The 15,598-nt window shown below is 47.2% G+C and overlaps 1 protein-coding gene across 1 annotated transcript in view; it reads left to right on the forward strand.

Moving 5' to 3' along the window:
• Positions 1-15,598, forward strand: part of HNRNPM (heterogeneous nuclear ribonucleoprotein M) — a 304,130-nt gene that overhangs the window by 111,368 nt on the left and 177,164 nt on the right. Inside the window, exon 6 of the mRNA XM_063915138.1 lies at positions 831-1,115. Within this exon, the coding sequence (XP_063771208.1) occupies positions 831-1,115 (285 nt within the window). The remainder of the gene's footprint in view (positions 1-830; positions 1,116-15,598) is intronic.

The following is a 15,598-nucleotide window of genomic DNA, read 5'->3' on the forward strand; positions in this document are numbered from 1 at the left end:
CTGAAAGGGACAGGCAGGGCTTATTGACATTTTCATGGGTCTGTCATGATATCTTTAAGTGCTGCCCCTTCCCAAGTCTGGGCAATAGCATTTGTAGTGTTCATTCTGCATCTAATCTGTGAGGAGGGCATATTTTAATTTTGATGGGCAGAATTTTAGTTGTAATGTATCACTACAGCTGCTAATTTGAACCACTGCAGTGTATAACCGGAGTCCCACTCACCCTAAGCAACTAGAGGGTTAGCTTTACTTCACATCCAAAGAAATGGCTAATATATCTACACACCACTACACAGTCCTCCTGCTTGTTCTGTACTTGGTAGCCACAAAAAGTGCCTTGCAATTGATACACTTTGCCACCATGATCTATAGCACGCACATCATGATACCCGGCTCTGAGCACCGCATGCTAATATCCCATGACCGTGCGACTGAATTCTCATCAGATGAGCCCTGTCAAAAGAAAGTGAGTTTATGATCGGTTTAATAAAATTACAAGTGCTCATGTACCCAAAATATAAACAAAACAGGCGTATCTGTTTAATGTTATTGTATAGACTCAGGAGTTCCAGTGGTACTTGATCTGGTCTTTTATAGGAACACAGATACAATACTGTGTAAGATAAACAAAACATTTTTATTTAACACATTTCTTATTCCTGTCTGACAGCCTCCTGCTCCTTTGCCCACAATTTGAACATCAGTAGTTATATGCCCATGACTCCCGTTAATCAGCCTGTCTCCCATTTACTCACCTAGAGTAGTAGGGCAGACACTATACTTTTAAATGTAATTTAATGTCAAATTCATATAAAACATTTATTTTGCAGGATCCTGATGGAGAGCATGTTAGAAGAGCTACACAAAGCCTCTTTAGGCCAGGAGCTATGAACATGGGGACACCAGACCATATAGGTCTTGGAATGTCAGGTCCTCTGGGAATGCCTAGAACAATAGGCATGAATAATCCTGGGCCTCTTGGGATGGCTTGTCCAGTGCCAGCTGGATCTAACTTAAATATACCACCAAGCATTCTTAACAACCCGAACATCCCTGGTGATGTCATCCTTGCCTTGCAGTCTGGAAGACTTGGGAGCACAGTGTTTGTAGCCAATGTAAGTACTGACCATAGAAGTTGATTTCTTTTGAGCATTTACTAAAGTTTTTTTTTTGGCATTCATTTAAAAAAATTTACATGTTTTTCCTAATGGCTATAGAGAAATTTGAATCCAGACTGGTATTGACCTGTGTAAATTCTGAGGGTGGTTTAATAAGAAAGATAACATCCATTATAAGATGGCGGGGATGGCAGAAACATGGTCAATCAGTGAGGTGCATAGTGTAAGATTTCTGCTTCTAAAGGGCACATCAGCAGCTGTAATTCACCGCCATTTTGTTGAGGTGTACGGTGATCACATAATTTCACTGAAACAGGTTTGTGCCTTCTTACCTTACTTATTGAATCCTATTATATTTATTTTTGAGCCCTAATGGATTTCTTAAGTAGAGTTGTAGGTGAAATGTATTTATTAAAACTTATATACAGTTAAACCAAAGCCAAAATGCAGAAATTGATTACACAAAGATTATTATAGCTATTTTCTCTATCGTCCTAGTGGATGCTGGGGTTCCTGAAAGGACCATGGGGAATAGCGGCTCCGCAGGAGACAGGGCACAAAAAGTAAAGCTTTAGGATCAGGTGGTGTGCACTGGCTCCTCCCCCCATGACCCCCCTCCAAGCCTCAGTTAGATTTTTGTGCCCGGCCGAGAAGGGTGCAATCTAGGTGGCTCTCCTAAAGAGCTGCTTAGAAAAGTTTAGCTTAGGTTTTTTATTTTACAGTGAGTCCTGCTGGCAACAGGATCACTGCAACGAGGGACTTAGGGGAGAAGAAGTGAACTCACCTGCGTGCAGGATGGATTGGCTTCTTTGGCTACTGGACATTAGCTCCAGAGGGACGATCACAGGTACAGCCTGGATGGTCACCGGAGCCTCGCCGCCGGCCCCCTTGCAGATGCTGAAACAAGAAGAAGGTCCAGAATCGGCGGCATGAAGACTCCTCAGTCTTCTTAAGGTAGCGCACAGCACTGCAGCTGTGCGCCATTTCCTCTCAGCACACTTCACACGGCAGTCACTGAGGGTGCAGGGCGCTGGGAGGGGGGCGCCCTGGGAGGCAATGAAAACCTATTTTTGGCTAAAAATACCTCACATATAGCCTCCGGGGGCTATATGGAGATATTTAACCCCTGCCAGAATCCGTTAAGAGCGGGAGACGAGGCCGCCGAAAAAGGGGCGGGGCCTATCTCCTCAGCACACAGCGCCATTTTCCCTCACAGAAAGGCTGGAGGGAAGGCTCCCAGGCTCTCCCCTGCACTGCACTACAGAAACAGGGTTAAAACAGAGAGGGGGGGCACTAATTTGGCGTTAGAAATATATAAAAAAGATGCTATAAGGGAAAACACTTATATAAGGTTGTCCCTATATAATTATAGCGTTTTTGGTGTGTGCTGGCAAACTCTCCCTCTGTCTCTCCAAAGGGCTAGTAGGTCCTGTCCTCTATCAGAGCATTCCCTGTGTGTGTGCTGTGTGTCGGTACGTGTGTGTCGACATGTATGAGGACGATGTTGGTGAGGAGGCGGAGCAATTGCCTGTAATGGTGATGTCACTCTCTAGGGAGTCGACACCGGAATGGATGGCTTATTTAGGGAATTACGTGATAATGTCAACACGCGCCAAGGTCGGTTGACGACATGAGACGGCCGACAAACAATTAGTACCGGTCCAGACGTCTCAAAAACACCGTCAGGGGTTTTAAAACGCCCGTTTACTTTAGTCGGTCGACACAGACACAGACAGGGACACTGAATCCAGTGTCGACGGTGAATAAACAAACGTATTCCTTATTAGGGCCACACGTTAAGGGCAATGAAGGAGGTGTTACATATTTCTGATACTACAAGTACCACAAAAGAGGGTATTATGTGGGATGTGAAAAAACTACCGTAGTTTTTCCTGAATCAGATAAATTAAATGAAGTGTGTGATGATGCGTGGGTTCCCCCCGATAGAAAATATGGGCGGTATACCCTTTCCCGCCAGAAGTTAGGGCGCGTTGGGAAACACCCCTTAGGGTGGATAAGGCGCTCACACGCTTATCAGAGCAAGTGGCGGTACCGTCTATAGATAGGGCCGTCCTCAAGGAGCCAGCTGACAGGAGGCTGGAAAATATCATAAAAAGTATATACACACATACTGGTGTTATACTGCGACCAGCGATCGCCTCAGCCTGGATGTGCAGAGCTGGGGTGGCTTGGTCGGATTCCCTGACTAAAAATATTGATACCCTTGACAGGGACAGTATTTTATGGACTATAGAGCATTTAAGGATGCATTTCTATATATGCGAGATGCACAGAGGGATATTTGCACTCTGGCATCAAGAGTAAGTGCGATGTCCATATCTGCCAGAAGATGTTTATGGACACGACAGTGGTCAGGTGATGCAGATTCCAAACGGCACAAAGGTGTATTGCCGTATAAAGGAAGAGGAGTTATTTGGGGTCGGTCCATCGGACCTGGTGGCCACGGCAACTGCTGGAAAATCCACCGTTTTTACCCTAAGTCTCACATCTGCAGAAAAAGACACCGTCTTTTCAGCTTCAGTCCTTTCGTCCCTATAAGAGTCATATCTGCCCAGGGATAGAGGAAAGGGAAGAAGACTGCAGCAGGCAGCCCATTCCCAGGAACAGAAGCGTTCCACCGCTTCTGACAAGCTCTCAGCATGACGCTGAGACCGTACAGGACCCCTGGATCCTACAAGTAGTATCCCAGGGGTACAGATTGGAATGTCGAGACGTTTCCCCTGCGCAGGCTCCTGAAGTCTGCTTTACCAAGGTATCCCTCCGACAAGGAGGCAGTATGGGAAACAATTCACGAGCTGTATTCCCAGCAGGTGATAATTAAATTACCCCTCCTACAACAAGAAAAGGGGTATTATTCCACACTATATTGTGGTACTGAAGCCAGAAGGCTAGGTGAGACCTATTCTAAATCTAAAAAAATTTGAACACTTACAAAGGTTCAAATCAAGATGGAGTCACTCAGAGCAGTGATAACGAACCGGGAAGAAGGGGACTATATGGTGTCCCGAGACATCAGGGATGCTTACCTCCATGTCCCAAATTTGCCCTTATCACTAAGGGTACCTCAGGTTCGTGGTACAGAACTGTCACTATCAGTTTCAGACGCTGCCGTTTGGATTGTCCACGGCACCCCGGGTCTTTACCAAGGTAATGGCCGAAATGATGGTTCTTCTTCGAAGAAAAGGCGTCTTAATTATCCCTTACTTGGACGATCTCCTGATAAGGGCAAAGTCCAGGGAACAGTTGGAGGTCGGAGTAGCACTATCTCGGATACTGTTACAACAGCAGGGGTGGATTCTAAATATTCCAAAATCGCAGCTGATCCCGACAACAAGTCTCCTGTGCTTAGGGATGATTCTGGACACAGTCCAGAAAAAGGTGTTTCTCCCGGAAGAGAAAGCCAGGGAGTTATCCGAGCTAGTCAGGAACCTCCTAAAATCAGTGCATCATTGCACAAGGGCCATGGTAAAAAAATGGTGACTTCCTTCGAAGCAATTCCAGTCGGCAGATTTCATGCAAGAACTTTTCAGTGGGATCTGCTGGACAAATGGTCCGGATCGCATCTTCAGATGCATCAGCGGATAACCCTATATCCAAGGACAAGGGTGTCTCTCCTGTGGTGGTTACAGAGTGCTCATCTTCTAGAGGGCCGCAGATTCGGCATTCAGTTTTGGATGTTGGTGACCACGGAGGCCAGCCCGAGAGGCTGGGGAGCAGTCACACAAGGAAAAAATTTCCAGGGAGTGTGATCAAGTCTGGAGACTTTTCTCCACATAAATATAGCTAAGGGTAAATTTATAATGCTCTAAGCTTAGCAAGACCTCTGCTTCAAGGTCAGCCGGTATTGATCCAGTGGGATAAAACATCACGGCAGTCGCCCACGTAAATAGACAGGGCGGCACAAGAAGCAGGAGGGCAGTGGCAAAAACTGCAAGGACTTTTCGCTGGGCGGAAAATCATGTGATAGCACTGTCAGCAGTGTTTCATTCCGGGAATGGAAACTGGGAAGCAGACTTCCTCAGTAGGCACGACCTCCACCCGGCAGAGTGGGAACTTCATGGGGAAGTTTTCCACATGATTGTAAACCGTTGGGAATTACCAAAGGTGGACATGATGGCGTCCCGTCTGAACAAAAAACGGGACAGGTATTGCGCCAGGTTAAGAGACCCTCAGGCAATAGCTGTGGACGTTCTGGTAACACCGTGGGTGTACCAGTCGGTGTATGTGTTCCATCCTCTGCTTTTCATACCTAAGGTACTGAGAATTATAAGACGTAGAGGAGTAAGAACTATACTCATGGCTCCGGATTGGCCAAGAAGGACTTGGTACCCGGAACTTCAAGAGATGCTCACAGAGGACTTATGGCCTCTGCCGCTAAGAAGGGACTTGTTTCAGCAAGTACCATGTCTGTTCCAAGACTTGCCGCAGCTGCGTTTGACGGCATGGCGGTGGAACGCCGGATCCTAAGGGAAAAGGCATTCAGGAAGAGGTCATTCCTACCCTGGTCAAAGCCAGAAAGGAGGTGACCGCACAACATTATCACCACATGTGGCGAAAATATGTTGCGTGGTTTGAGGCCAGGAAGGCCCCACGAAGAAATTTCAACTCGGTCGATTCCTGCATTTCCTGCAAACAGGAGTGTCTATGGGCCTCAAATTGGGGTCCATTAAGGTTCAAATTTCGGCCCTGTCGATTTTTCTTCCAGAAAGAATTGGCTTCAGTTCCTGAAGTCCAGAAGTTTGTCAAGGGAGTATTGCATATACAACCCCCTTTTGTGCCTCCAGTGGCACTGTGGGATCTCAACGTAGTTCTGGGATTCCTCAAAACACATTGGTTTAAAACCAGTCAAATCTGTGGATTTGAAGCATCTCACATGAAAAGTGAACATGCTCTTGGACCTGGCCTGGACCAGGCGAGTGTCAAATTGGTGGTTTTTTTCTCAAAAAAGCCCATATCTGTTTGTCCATTCGGACAGGGCAGAGCTGCGGACTCGTCCCCAGTTCTCTCCCTAAGGTGGTGTCAGTGTTTCACCTGAACCAGCTTATTGTGGTGTCTTGCGCCTACTAGGGACTTGGAGGACTCCAAGTTGCTAGATGTGGTCAGGGCCCTGAAAATATAGGTTCCAGGACGGCTGGAGTCAGGAAAACTGACTTGCTGTTATCCTGTATGCACCCAACAAACTGGGTGCTCTTGCTTCTAAGCAGACTTTTGCTAGTTGGATGTGTAATACAATTCAGCTTGCACATTCTGTGGCAGGCCTGCCACAGCCAAAATATGTAAATGCCCATTCCACAAGGAAGGTGGGCTCATCTTGGGCGGCTGCCCGAGGGGTCTCGGCTTTACAACTTTGCCGAGCGGCTATTTAGTCAGGGGCAAACACGTTTGTAAAATCCTACAAATTTGATACCCTGGCTAAGGAGGACCTGGAGTTCTCTCATTCGGTGCTGCAGAGTCATCCGCACTCTCCCGCCCGTTTGGGAGCTTTGGTATAATCCCCATGGTCCTTTCAGGAACCCCAGCATCCACTAGGACGATAGAGAAAATAAGAATTTACTTACCGATAATTCTATTTCTCGGAGTCCGTAGTGGATGCTGGGCGCCCATCCCAAGTGCGGATTATCTGCATTACTTGTACATAGTTACAAAAATCGGGTTATTTGTTGTGAGCCATCTTTTCAGAGGCTCCGCTGTTATCATACTGTTAACTGGGTTCAGATCACAGGTTGTACAGTGTGATTGGTGTGGCTGGTATGAGTCTTACCCGGGATTCATAAATCCTTCCTTATTGTGTACGCTCGTCCGGGCACAGTATCCTAGCTGAGGCTTGGAGGGGGGTCATGGGGGGAGGAGCCAGTGCACACCACCTGATCCTAAAGCTTTACTTTTTGTGCCCTGTCTCCTGCGGAGCCGCTATTCCCCATGGTCCTTTCAGGAACCCCAGCATCCACTACGGACTCCGAGAAATAGAATTATCGGTAAGTAAATTCTTATTTTAAGGAAGGAGGGTGTGGGGGTGCTGGACAGCACACCCTAATTTTAAACAGAATGGGCACTACCGTGACGAGACAGGAAAAAGCAAATGCATGCACACACTCGTAAGCACCAAGAATACTTATAGTAAACAAAAAAAACATGATAAACTCTACAATTCACTCTACAAAAGTAGCTTCTTAGCATATGTTTGGCCAAAAGTGGCTGCCCAGCTAATCTAAGTCTTTAATAAACTAAAAGGGTTTTTGTTACTTTCCCATAGGTAGCACTGTGGCTGGATTCCCTATTTAAATTTAAAAATGTCATGAGGGCTACAGATCTAAAGAGATCTAGGAAATAATCTTTGCCACAGAAACCAATATTGACCTAGAGAATGGATCCCTAGGTTGTCGCTTAAGTGTGGCTCCGGTCAGCAATAGCGACACCATTGTGAGTTTTATTTAATTGTTTAGGAACATTCCAACACCAAGACAACATAATGGTGGAAAAAGAAGAAAAAACTAAAATAACTAAACTCTGTGTATAAATTAATATTTATATGAATTTGCTTGGGCCTCTTTCTGTGATTGCTAAGGGCTTCTTAACCTTCCGTACAGTGTTTTGTCGTTGTAAGCAATTTCCCTGGTTTCTGTGTTGACAATCTGTAAGTTCGAAAGGCATACGTGCAGCTTGCTTATAATTCTGCTTCTAAGACTTGAACATGCTAAAAAATTAACCAGATTGTGCCCACAATACTTACTGGTCACTGCTTCCTTTTTGTATAATCAGTGTACCTGTCCGTTATGAAGATTTCCTCAACTTTCCCATATGGGAGTATTATGCAATGCTAGATTAGCGGTAACGTAAAGCATGAAAGTACAGTAAACTATAAACTATGCTTACTGCAGCTGGAAAGGGGTATTCAGTTATATCCTTTAAGAACAGCAATTGTTTTATTAAAATGCTAATAGTTTCTCTTACGCCCTAGAGCAAACATTCCCAACCACAGTCCTCAAGGCACACCAACAGTACAGGTTTTAGTGATATCCAGGCTGCAGCACAGATGGTTAAATCAAAATAACTGAGCTACTAATGAAATCACCTGTGCTGAAGCCTGGATATCACTAAAACCTGCACTGTTAGTGTGCCTTGAGGACCGTGGTTGGGAATGCCTGCCCTAGAGGATGCTGGGGTCCATATTAGTACCATTGGGTATAGACTGGTCCACCAGGAGCCATTGGCACTTTAATAGTTTAATAGTGTGGGCTGGCTCCTCCCTCTATGCCGCTCCCACCAGACTCTGTTTAGAAAATGTGTCCGGAGGAGCCGGTCACAGCTCGGGCCTACCCGGGTATCTGTTCATTAGTGCATCCGCCTTCTGGGGAAGATGGTTACCTCCTACAAGGCTCTCCAGTATGGAAGGTTTCATGCTCGATCCTTCCAGCTGGATCTCTTGGACCAGTGGTCGGGATCTCACCTACACATGCACCAGAGGTTACGTCGGTCACCGAAAGCCAGGTTTTCGCTCCTCTGGTGGCTACAACTACCACACCTTCTGGAAGGCAGAAGGTTCGGAGTTCTGGACTGGATCCTTCTCACCACAGATGCAAGTCTAAGAGGTTGGGGAGCAGTCGCTCTGGGGGAAACTTTCCAAGGAAGGTGGTCGAATCAAGAATCCCTTCTCCCAATAAACATACTGGAGCTAAGAGCCGTGTACAATGGTCTTCTGCAAGCAGCACACCTTCTACAGGATCGGGTTGTTCAGTTGCAGTCAGACAACGTGACCACAGTGGCCTACATAAACTGACAAGGTGGAATGAAGAGCAGAGCTGCCATGTCAGAGGTGTCAAAAATCCTCCTCTGGGCAGAAAGACACGCGGTGGCGATGTTGGCAGTCTTCATTTCGGGAGTAGACAGCAGACACGATCTCCATCCAGGAGAGTGGGGCCTCCATCCGGAGGTGTTCGAGGAGGTAACCGGTTGGTGGGAGGTTCCTCACATAGACATGATGGCCTCCCGCCTCAACAAGAAGCTGCGGAGGTACTGTTCCAGGTCGAGAGACCCACAGGCAGTGGCGGTGGACGCACTGGTAACACCGTGGGTGTTCACGTCAGTGTGTGTTCCCTCCACTTCCTCTGATTCCAAGGGTTCTTCAACAGGTAAGAAGAAAAATGGTTCTGGCAATCCTCATTGCTCCGGACTGGCCAAGGAGGGCTTAGTACGCGGATCTACTGGATATTCTGCTGGAACATCCACGGCCCTTACCTCTTCGGGAGGATCTGCTGCTGCGGGGGACGTTCGCTTAGCTACGTTTGACGGCATGGCGGTTGAGCGCCAGATCTTAACTAGGAAGGGTATCCCGAGTGAAGTTATTCCTACCCTAATACAGGCTAGGAAGGTGGTAACGTCTAAACATTACCATCGAATTTGGAAAAAAATATGCTTCTTGGTATGAATCCAAGAAATTTCCTGCAGTGGAGTTTCAATTTGGGCGTTTTCTCCTTTTCCTGCAAGCAGGTGTGGATATGGGACTGAGATTGGGCTCCGTCAAGGTCCAGATCTCTGCTTTGTCCATTTTCTTCCAGAAACAGTTGGCTGTCCTCCCTGAGGCTCAGACCTTTTTGAAAGTGTTTCTGCACATTCAGCCTCCCTTTGTGGCGCCGACGGCACCCTGGGATCTTGATGTTGTGTTGCAATTCCTACAGTCAGCTTGGTTTGAGCCTCTACAGGAGGTTGACATCAAGTTCCTCACGTGGAAGGCGGACACTTTGTTGGCCTTGGCTTCTGCTCTGTGTGTCGGACTTGGGGACTTTGTCTTGTAAAAGTCCCTACCTGATCTTCCATGAAGATAGGGCGGAACTTAGGACTCGTCCGCAGTTCCTGCCTAAGGTTGTATCTGCTTTCCATATCAACCAACCTATTGTGGTGCCAGTGGCTACTGACTGCTCAATTGCTTCAAAGGCCTTGGATGTTGTGAGGGCTTTGAAGATTTATGCGAAGAGGACGGCTCGTCATAGAAAATCTGACTCTCTGTTTGTCCTCTGTGATCCCAAGAAGATTGGGTGTCCTACTACTAAGCAGTCAATTTTCTTGCTGGATTAGGTTCACTATCCAGCATGCGTATTCTACAGCAGGATTGCCGTGTCCAAAACTCTACTCGTAAGGTGGGCTCTTCCTGGAGGCTGCCCGGGGTGTCTCGGCTGTACAGCTTTGCCGAGCAGCAACGTGGTCTGGGTCGAACACGTTTGCAAAGTTTTACAAGTTCGATACTTTGGCCTCTGATGACCTCAAGTTTGGTCAAGCAGTCTTGCAGGAGCCTCCGCGCTCTCCCTCCCGTTCTGGTAGCTTTGGGTACATCCCCATGGTACTAATATGGACCCCAGCATCCTCTAGGACGTAAGAGAAAATGAGATTTTAATTACCTACCGGTAAATCCTTTTCTCGTAGACCGTAGAGGATGCTGGGCGCCCGCCCAGCGCTGCGTTTTTCTGCATTGGTTTTATAGTTCAGTACTGCCTGGTTCCTAGGTAAGTTTTGCATTCTTTACTGTTTAAGTACTGTTTCAGCTGTTGCTGAGTTTTCCGGCAAGATCGCCGGATTTGCCTGTTATGTGAGCTGGTATGAATCTCGCCACTATCTGTGTAATTCCTTCTCTCGAAGTATGTTGTCGCCTCCAGTATTCCTTCTCTTGAAGTATGTCGTCATCGACTGTGTTCCAGTCTGTGTACGTGTTCCCTCCACTTCCACTCATCCCAAGTGTTCTCACACTTCTAAAAAGAACAGGAGTTCAGGCGATCCTCATTGCTCCGGACTGGCCAAGGAGGGCTTGGTACACCAATCTTCTGGAATTACTCCTGGAGGATCTGAGGCCTCTTTCTCTTCGCGAGGACCTTCTGCAACAGTGGCCGTTCGCCTATCAAAACTTACCAAGTCTACGTTTGACGGCATGGAGGTTGAACGCCAGATCTTAGCTCGGAAGGGCATTCCGAAAAAGGTCATTCCTACCCTGATGCAAGCTGGGAAGGGAGTTACGTCTAAACATTACCATCGGATTTGAAAAAAGTATTTGTCTTGGTGTGACTCCCAAGAAATTTCCAACGGTGGCGTTTCAGCTGGGACGGTTTCTCCTCTTTCTGCAGCAGATGTAGATGTGGGCCTACATTTGGGCTCCATAAAAGTCCAGATTTTGGCCTTGTCCATTTTCTTTCAGAAACAATTGGCTGCCCTCCCTGAGGTTCAGACTTTCTTGAAAGGGGTTCTGCACATCCAGCCTCCCTTTGTGCCTCCTACGGCACCTTGGGATCTTGATGTGGTTCTGCAGTTCCTACAGTCGGATTGGTTCGAGCCTTTACAGGAGGTTGATGTCAAGTTCCTTACTTGGAAGGCGGTCACACTGTTGGCATTAGCATCTGCTAGACGTGTGTCGGAATTGGAGGCATTGTCCTGCAAGAGCCCCTACTTGAGTTTCCATGAAGATAGGGCTGAGCTCAGAACGCGTCAGCAGTTTCTTCCAAAGGTTGTGTCAGCTTTTCTTTTTTAATCACTTTATTTTTGAAAGGAAGCACAGACAACACATTATGGATAAAGCATCACAAATTCCAGAGCGAGTTGCACGGGAAAAACCCATACAGTCAGATAGCATATAACACAGTGATGCATGACAAGAACAATAAAAAATATCCAAAGTAATACCTGTGCCTCCCGATTTTTTTTCATTTTTATCTAAACCATACAAGATTAACAAAATGCTATTGCCAAAAATGATCAGAAGTCGGGGAGGAGGGGAGAGAAAAGGAGGGGGAAAAAAAAAAGTGTGACCATTGAGAGATCTGGTAAATACCTCACAAAAGGTTACAATTATCGAAAGGACAGGGAGATACTATCATAAGAAGTATATATGTTCAATTATCTACAGCTGACCCGGCAGCTGCCTTTGGTAAAAGAAATACCAAGGTGCCCACGTGTCTGAGAATTTCCCGCCTTTGGTAAAAGAAATACCAAGGTGCCCACGTGTCTGAGAATTTCCCCACTCGGTCGTGAAGTAAAGCCGAAATATATTCCATTTTGGCTGTGCACCAGACTTTGTTAACCACAGCCTGAATGGAAGGGGCGTTAGGTTTTTTCCAATTTGCGGCTATTAGCATTTTGGCTGAGCTCAATATATGATTGCTCATTTTACTCTCGGGGGTCGAAAGGCTCTCGACAGGTTTGCAAAGTAAGGCCAACATGGGGCATTTGGTAATGGTCGAATCAAGGACTTCTCGTAATAGAGAAAAGACGGCATCCCAATAAGGGGAAATCGGGGCAGTCCCTCCATATGTGCATAAAGGAACCCTGGTGGCCACAGTGTCTCCAGCATTGATCCGAACAAGTGGGGAAAATCCGGTGTAAGACAGTAGGAACCCTGTACCATCTTGGGTATACTTTGAAAGCATTCTCGTTGAGGTTCGAATTAATAGAAGATTTTGCTATCACTTCCCTTATGTCTGACCACTCTTCCCCTGTCATTGTTTGGCCTAGGTCCCGCTCCCAGGCTAGCTCAAAGGCTTCCTTTTCGGGCGGTAATAAAGGGTTGAGAGAGTTCCCCTGCGGTCTGGGTTTTGCAAGCACAACCTTTCAAAGGGTTGTAGGGACCTGGCTTTAGCAGGCTTGTGGAGAGAATGCACAAAACGAAGTATTTGTAAATTAGTCGAAATTTTTAAGAGACTTAGTTTCGTATTTTTCACATAATGCCGCAAAGTTTTTGGGGGCAGTATCTCCAGAAACGTGCAAAAGTCTGTCAATGCCCAGAGAAGCCCATGGTCTAGAATAGGGAGTCATGCATCCCAGGGGGAAATCAGGATGACGCCACAGAGGGGTCATAGGGGACGGGTAAGGAGCTAATTGAAGTTTTTTATTCAAGGAGTCCCAAGTCTTCAATACAGAGGAGACACATGGAGTCAATGCCCCCGAGGCCGGCCTTAAACGCGGCGGGAGCCATGGAAGAAAGCGAACCGGCTGATAATCCACCAATTCACTTTCCAGAGACACCCACCTCTTGTCTCCTTCCATCGTATGCCATGCCACCACATGGCTCAACTGCGTAGCCTGGAAGTAGCATTCAAAAATGGGGAGGCCGAGGCCCCCGTTAGACGAGGATTTAGCCAGGCAAGGCCTGCTGAGTCTAGGGGTCTTATTGTCCGCTTTTCAAATTAACCAATCTATTGTGGTGCTAGTGGTTACTGACTCCTCAATTACCTCAAAGTCATTGGATGTGGTGAGGGCTTTGAAAATTTATGTGAAGAGAACTTCTCGTCACAGGAAGTCAGACGCTTTATTCGTCCTTTATGATCCCAACAAGATTGGGTGTCCTGCTTCAAAGCAGACGATTTCTTGTTGGATCAGGTTTACTATCTACCATGCTTATTCTACGGCATACTTGCCGTGTCCACAATCGGTTAAGGCCCACTCTACTCGTAAAGTGGGTTCTTCCTGGGCGGCTGCCCGGGGTGTCTCTGTTTTACAGCTTTTGCCGAGCAGCTACTTGGTTTGGGTCGAACACATTTGCTAAGTTCTACAAGTTCGATACTTTGGCCTCTGAGGACCTAAAGTTTGGTCAATCTGTTCTGCAGGAACCTGGGCATTCTCCCTCCCATACTGGGAGCTTTGGTACATCCCCATGGTACTAAATGGACCCCAGCATCCTCTAGGACAGTGTTTTTCAACCTTTTTATACTCACGGCACACCAAACAATATTTTAAAATTGCCAAGGCACAGCATCAATTCCCCACAGAAAAAAAAACAAAAAACACACATTGGCCCTCATAGTAAAAAAAAAAATCCACACATACATTGGCCTATACAGAAAAAAAATCATTGCTCCCCACATAAATCACATTGCTCTCTACATAAATCCTATTGCTCCCCACATGATAATTCACATGGTTCCCTCCATAAATCCTTATTCTCCCCACATAAATCCTATTGTTCCCCACAGGAGAAAAAAAATAACAACAAATATTAGCCCCTACCGGTCAGCTGTCCTCCTCCCTGTCCCTCAGTGGCGGGGATTGTTCATAGTGGTGTGCTGCGAATACTGAGCAGAGGGCGGTCAAGCAGGTGTGGATGTGGGTGGGCAAAGAAAGCTGTGTATGCAGGCAGGAACTGGAAGATGTGTGTGCAGGTGGGTTGGCTAGCTGGGTGGTGAGAAGCAGCGACCGTGACCTATGATATCACACTGCCGCGTCTTCAAGGCATACATTACGGCCCGGAGCACGACTGATCCTCTAAGAAGAGCACGGGCCAACAGTTCACTCTGAAGGTGCAGGAAGCTGCTCTGGCTCCGCGGCACACCTTGCAACTGGTCGCGGCACACTAGTGTGCCACGGCACACTGGTTGAAAAAGCCTGCTCTAGGACGCAAGAGAAAATAGGATTTTAATTACCTACCGGTAAATCCTTTTCTCGTAGTCTGTAGAGGATGCTGGGTGCCCGCCCAGTGCTTCGTATTCCTGCATAGTTACTTGGACGGTACCAGAGGCACACTGTGCGGGGCGCCCTGGGCCAGCGCTTACCCCTCACACTGGTCAGCAAGCCTGTCGGGGTCAAGGGATCTCAGCCAGCACAACTCCTCAGGCCAGTTTAAACTTCAGAAGAGAGGGAAGACAGCGCCATGAAGGGGGCGGAGCTTCTCAGAGCGGACCCTGCAGCGTTCCAGCGCCATTTTCCTGCATGCAGTAGCTGAAGGAAGATTCTGGTCCCTCCACCGCAGCTACAGTTTACTGTATTTCGGTACCAGGGGGTTGTAGAAGGGAGGGGAGGCTGATAGATTGACTGTGTGTCCTATTAAGGAGCACAAGTCAGCGCAGATAAGGGGTTTTTCCTTGTAAAAAAAAGCGCTGTGTGTGGGTTGGCTCCAATCTCTCTCTCTCTTGCCATTCTTGGGGGGGGAAACTGTCTTACCCCAACCTGTGTGTGTTTGGGGGTCACCTGCAGCAATGTCCAGGGATACAGTGTCATATGATTTATCCTCCCAGGATGATCCCATTCCATGTAATCAGGTTAGCACTGGTTTAGCACCGATTCCAGCAAGGGAACCAGAGTGGTTTTCCTCTATCAAGACTTAGATTTCTCAGATTTCTGACAGGGTTGCCAGTAATTAATTTTCAACCCAGGTATTGCAGTCCTGTATGGCCCTTGTCAGGTACCTCGGGTCACCTCACTATATACCCCCACAAACGTGCGCTTGTGCAGGTAACACAAGATGACCGATTGTGACACTACAGATGGGGATGTTTTGCGGGGGTCCGCATCTATTGCAAGGGGGGTCCAGTTGTTGATAGAGGCTATCAGGGATGTGTTTGATGATACCACACCTGAGCAGGTTGAGGAGGCTTTTTTTCACTGAAAACAAGAAATCCTCGCTAACCTTCCCTGCGTCAAAAGAGCTGAATGCTGTATTTGAAAAGGCCTGGGTGAATCCTGAAAAGAAGTTTCAGATCCCTAAGAGG

The sequence above is a fragment of the Pseudophryne corroboree genome, chromosome 1 (assembly GCF_028390025.1).
Source record: "Pseudophryne corroboree isolate aPseCor3 chromosome 1, aPseCor3.hap2, whole genome shotgun sequence".
NCBI classification, from domain to species: Eukaryota; Metazoa; Chordata; class Amphibia; order Anura; family Myobatrachidae; genus Pseudophryne; species Pseudophryne corroboree.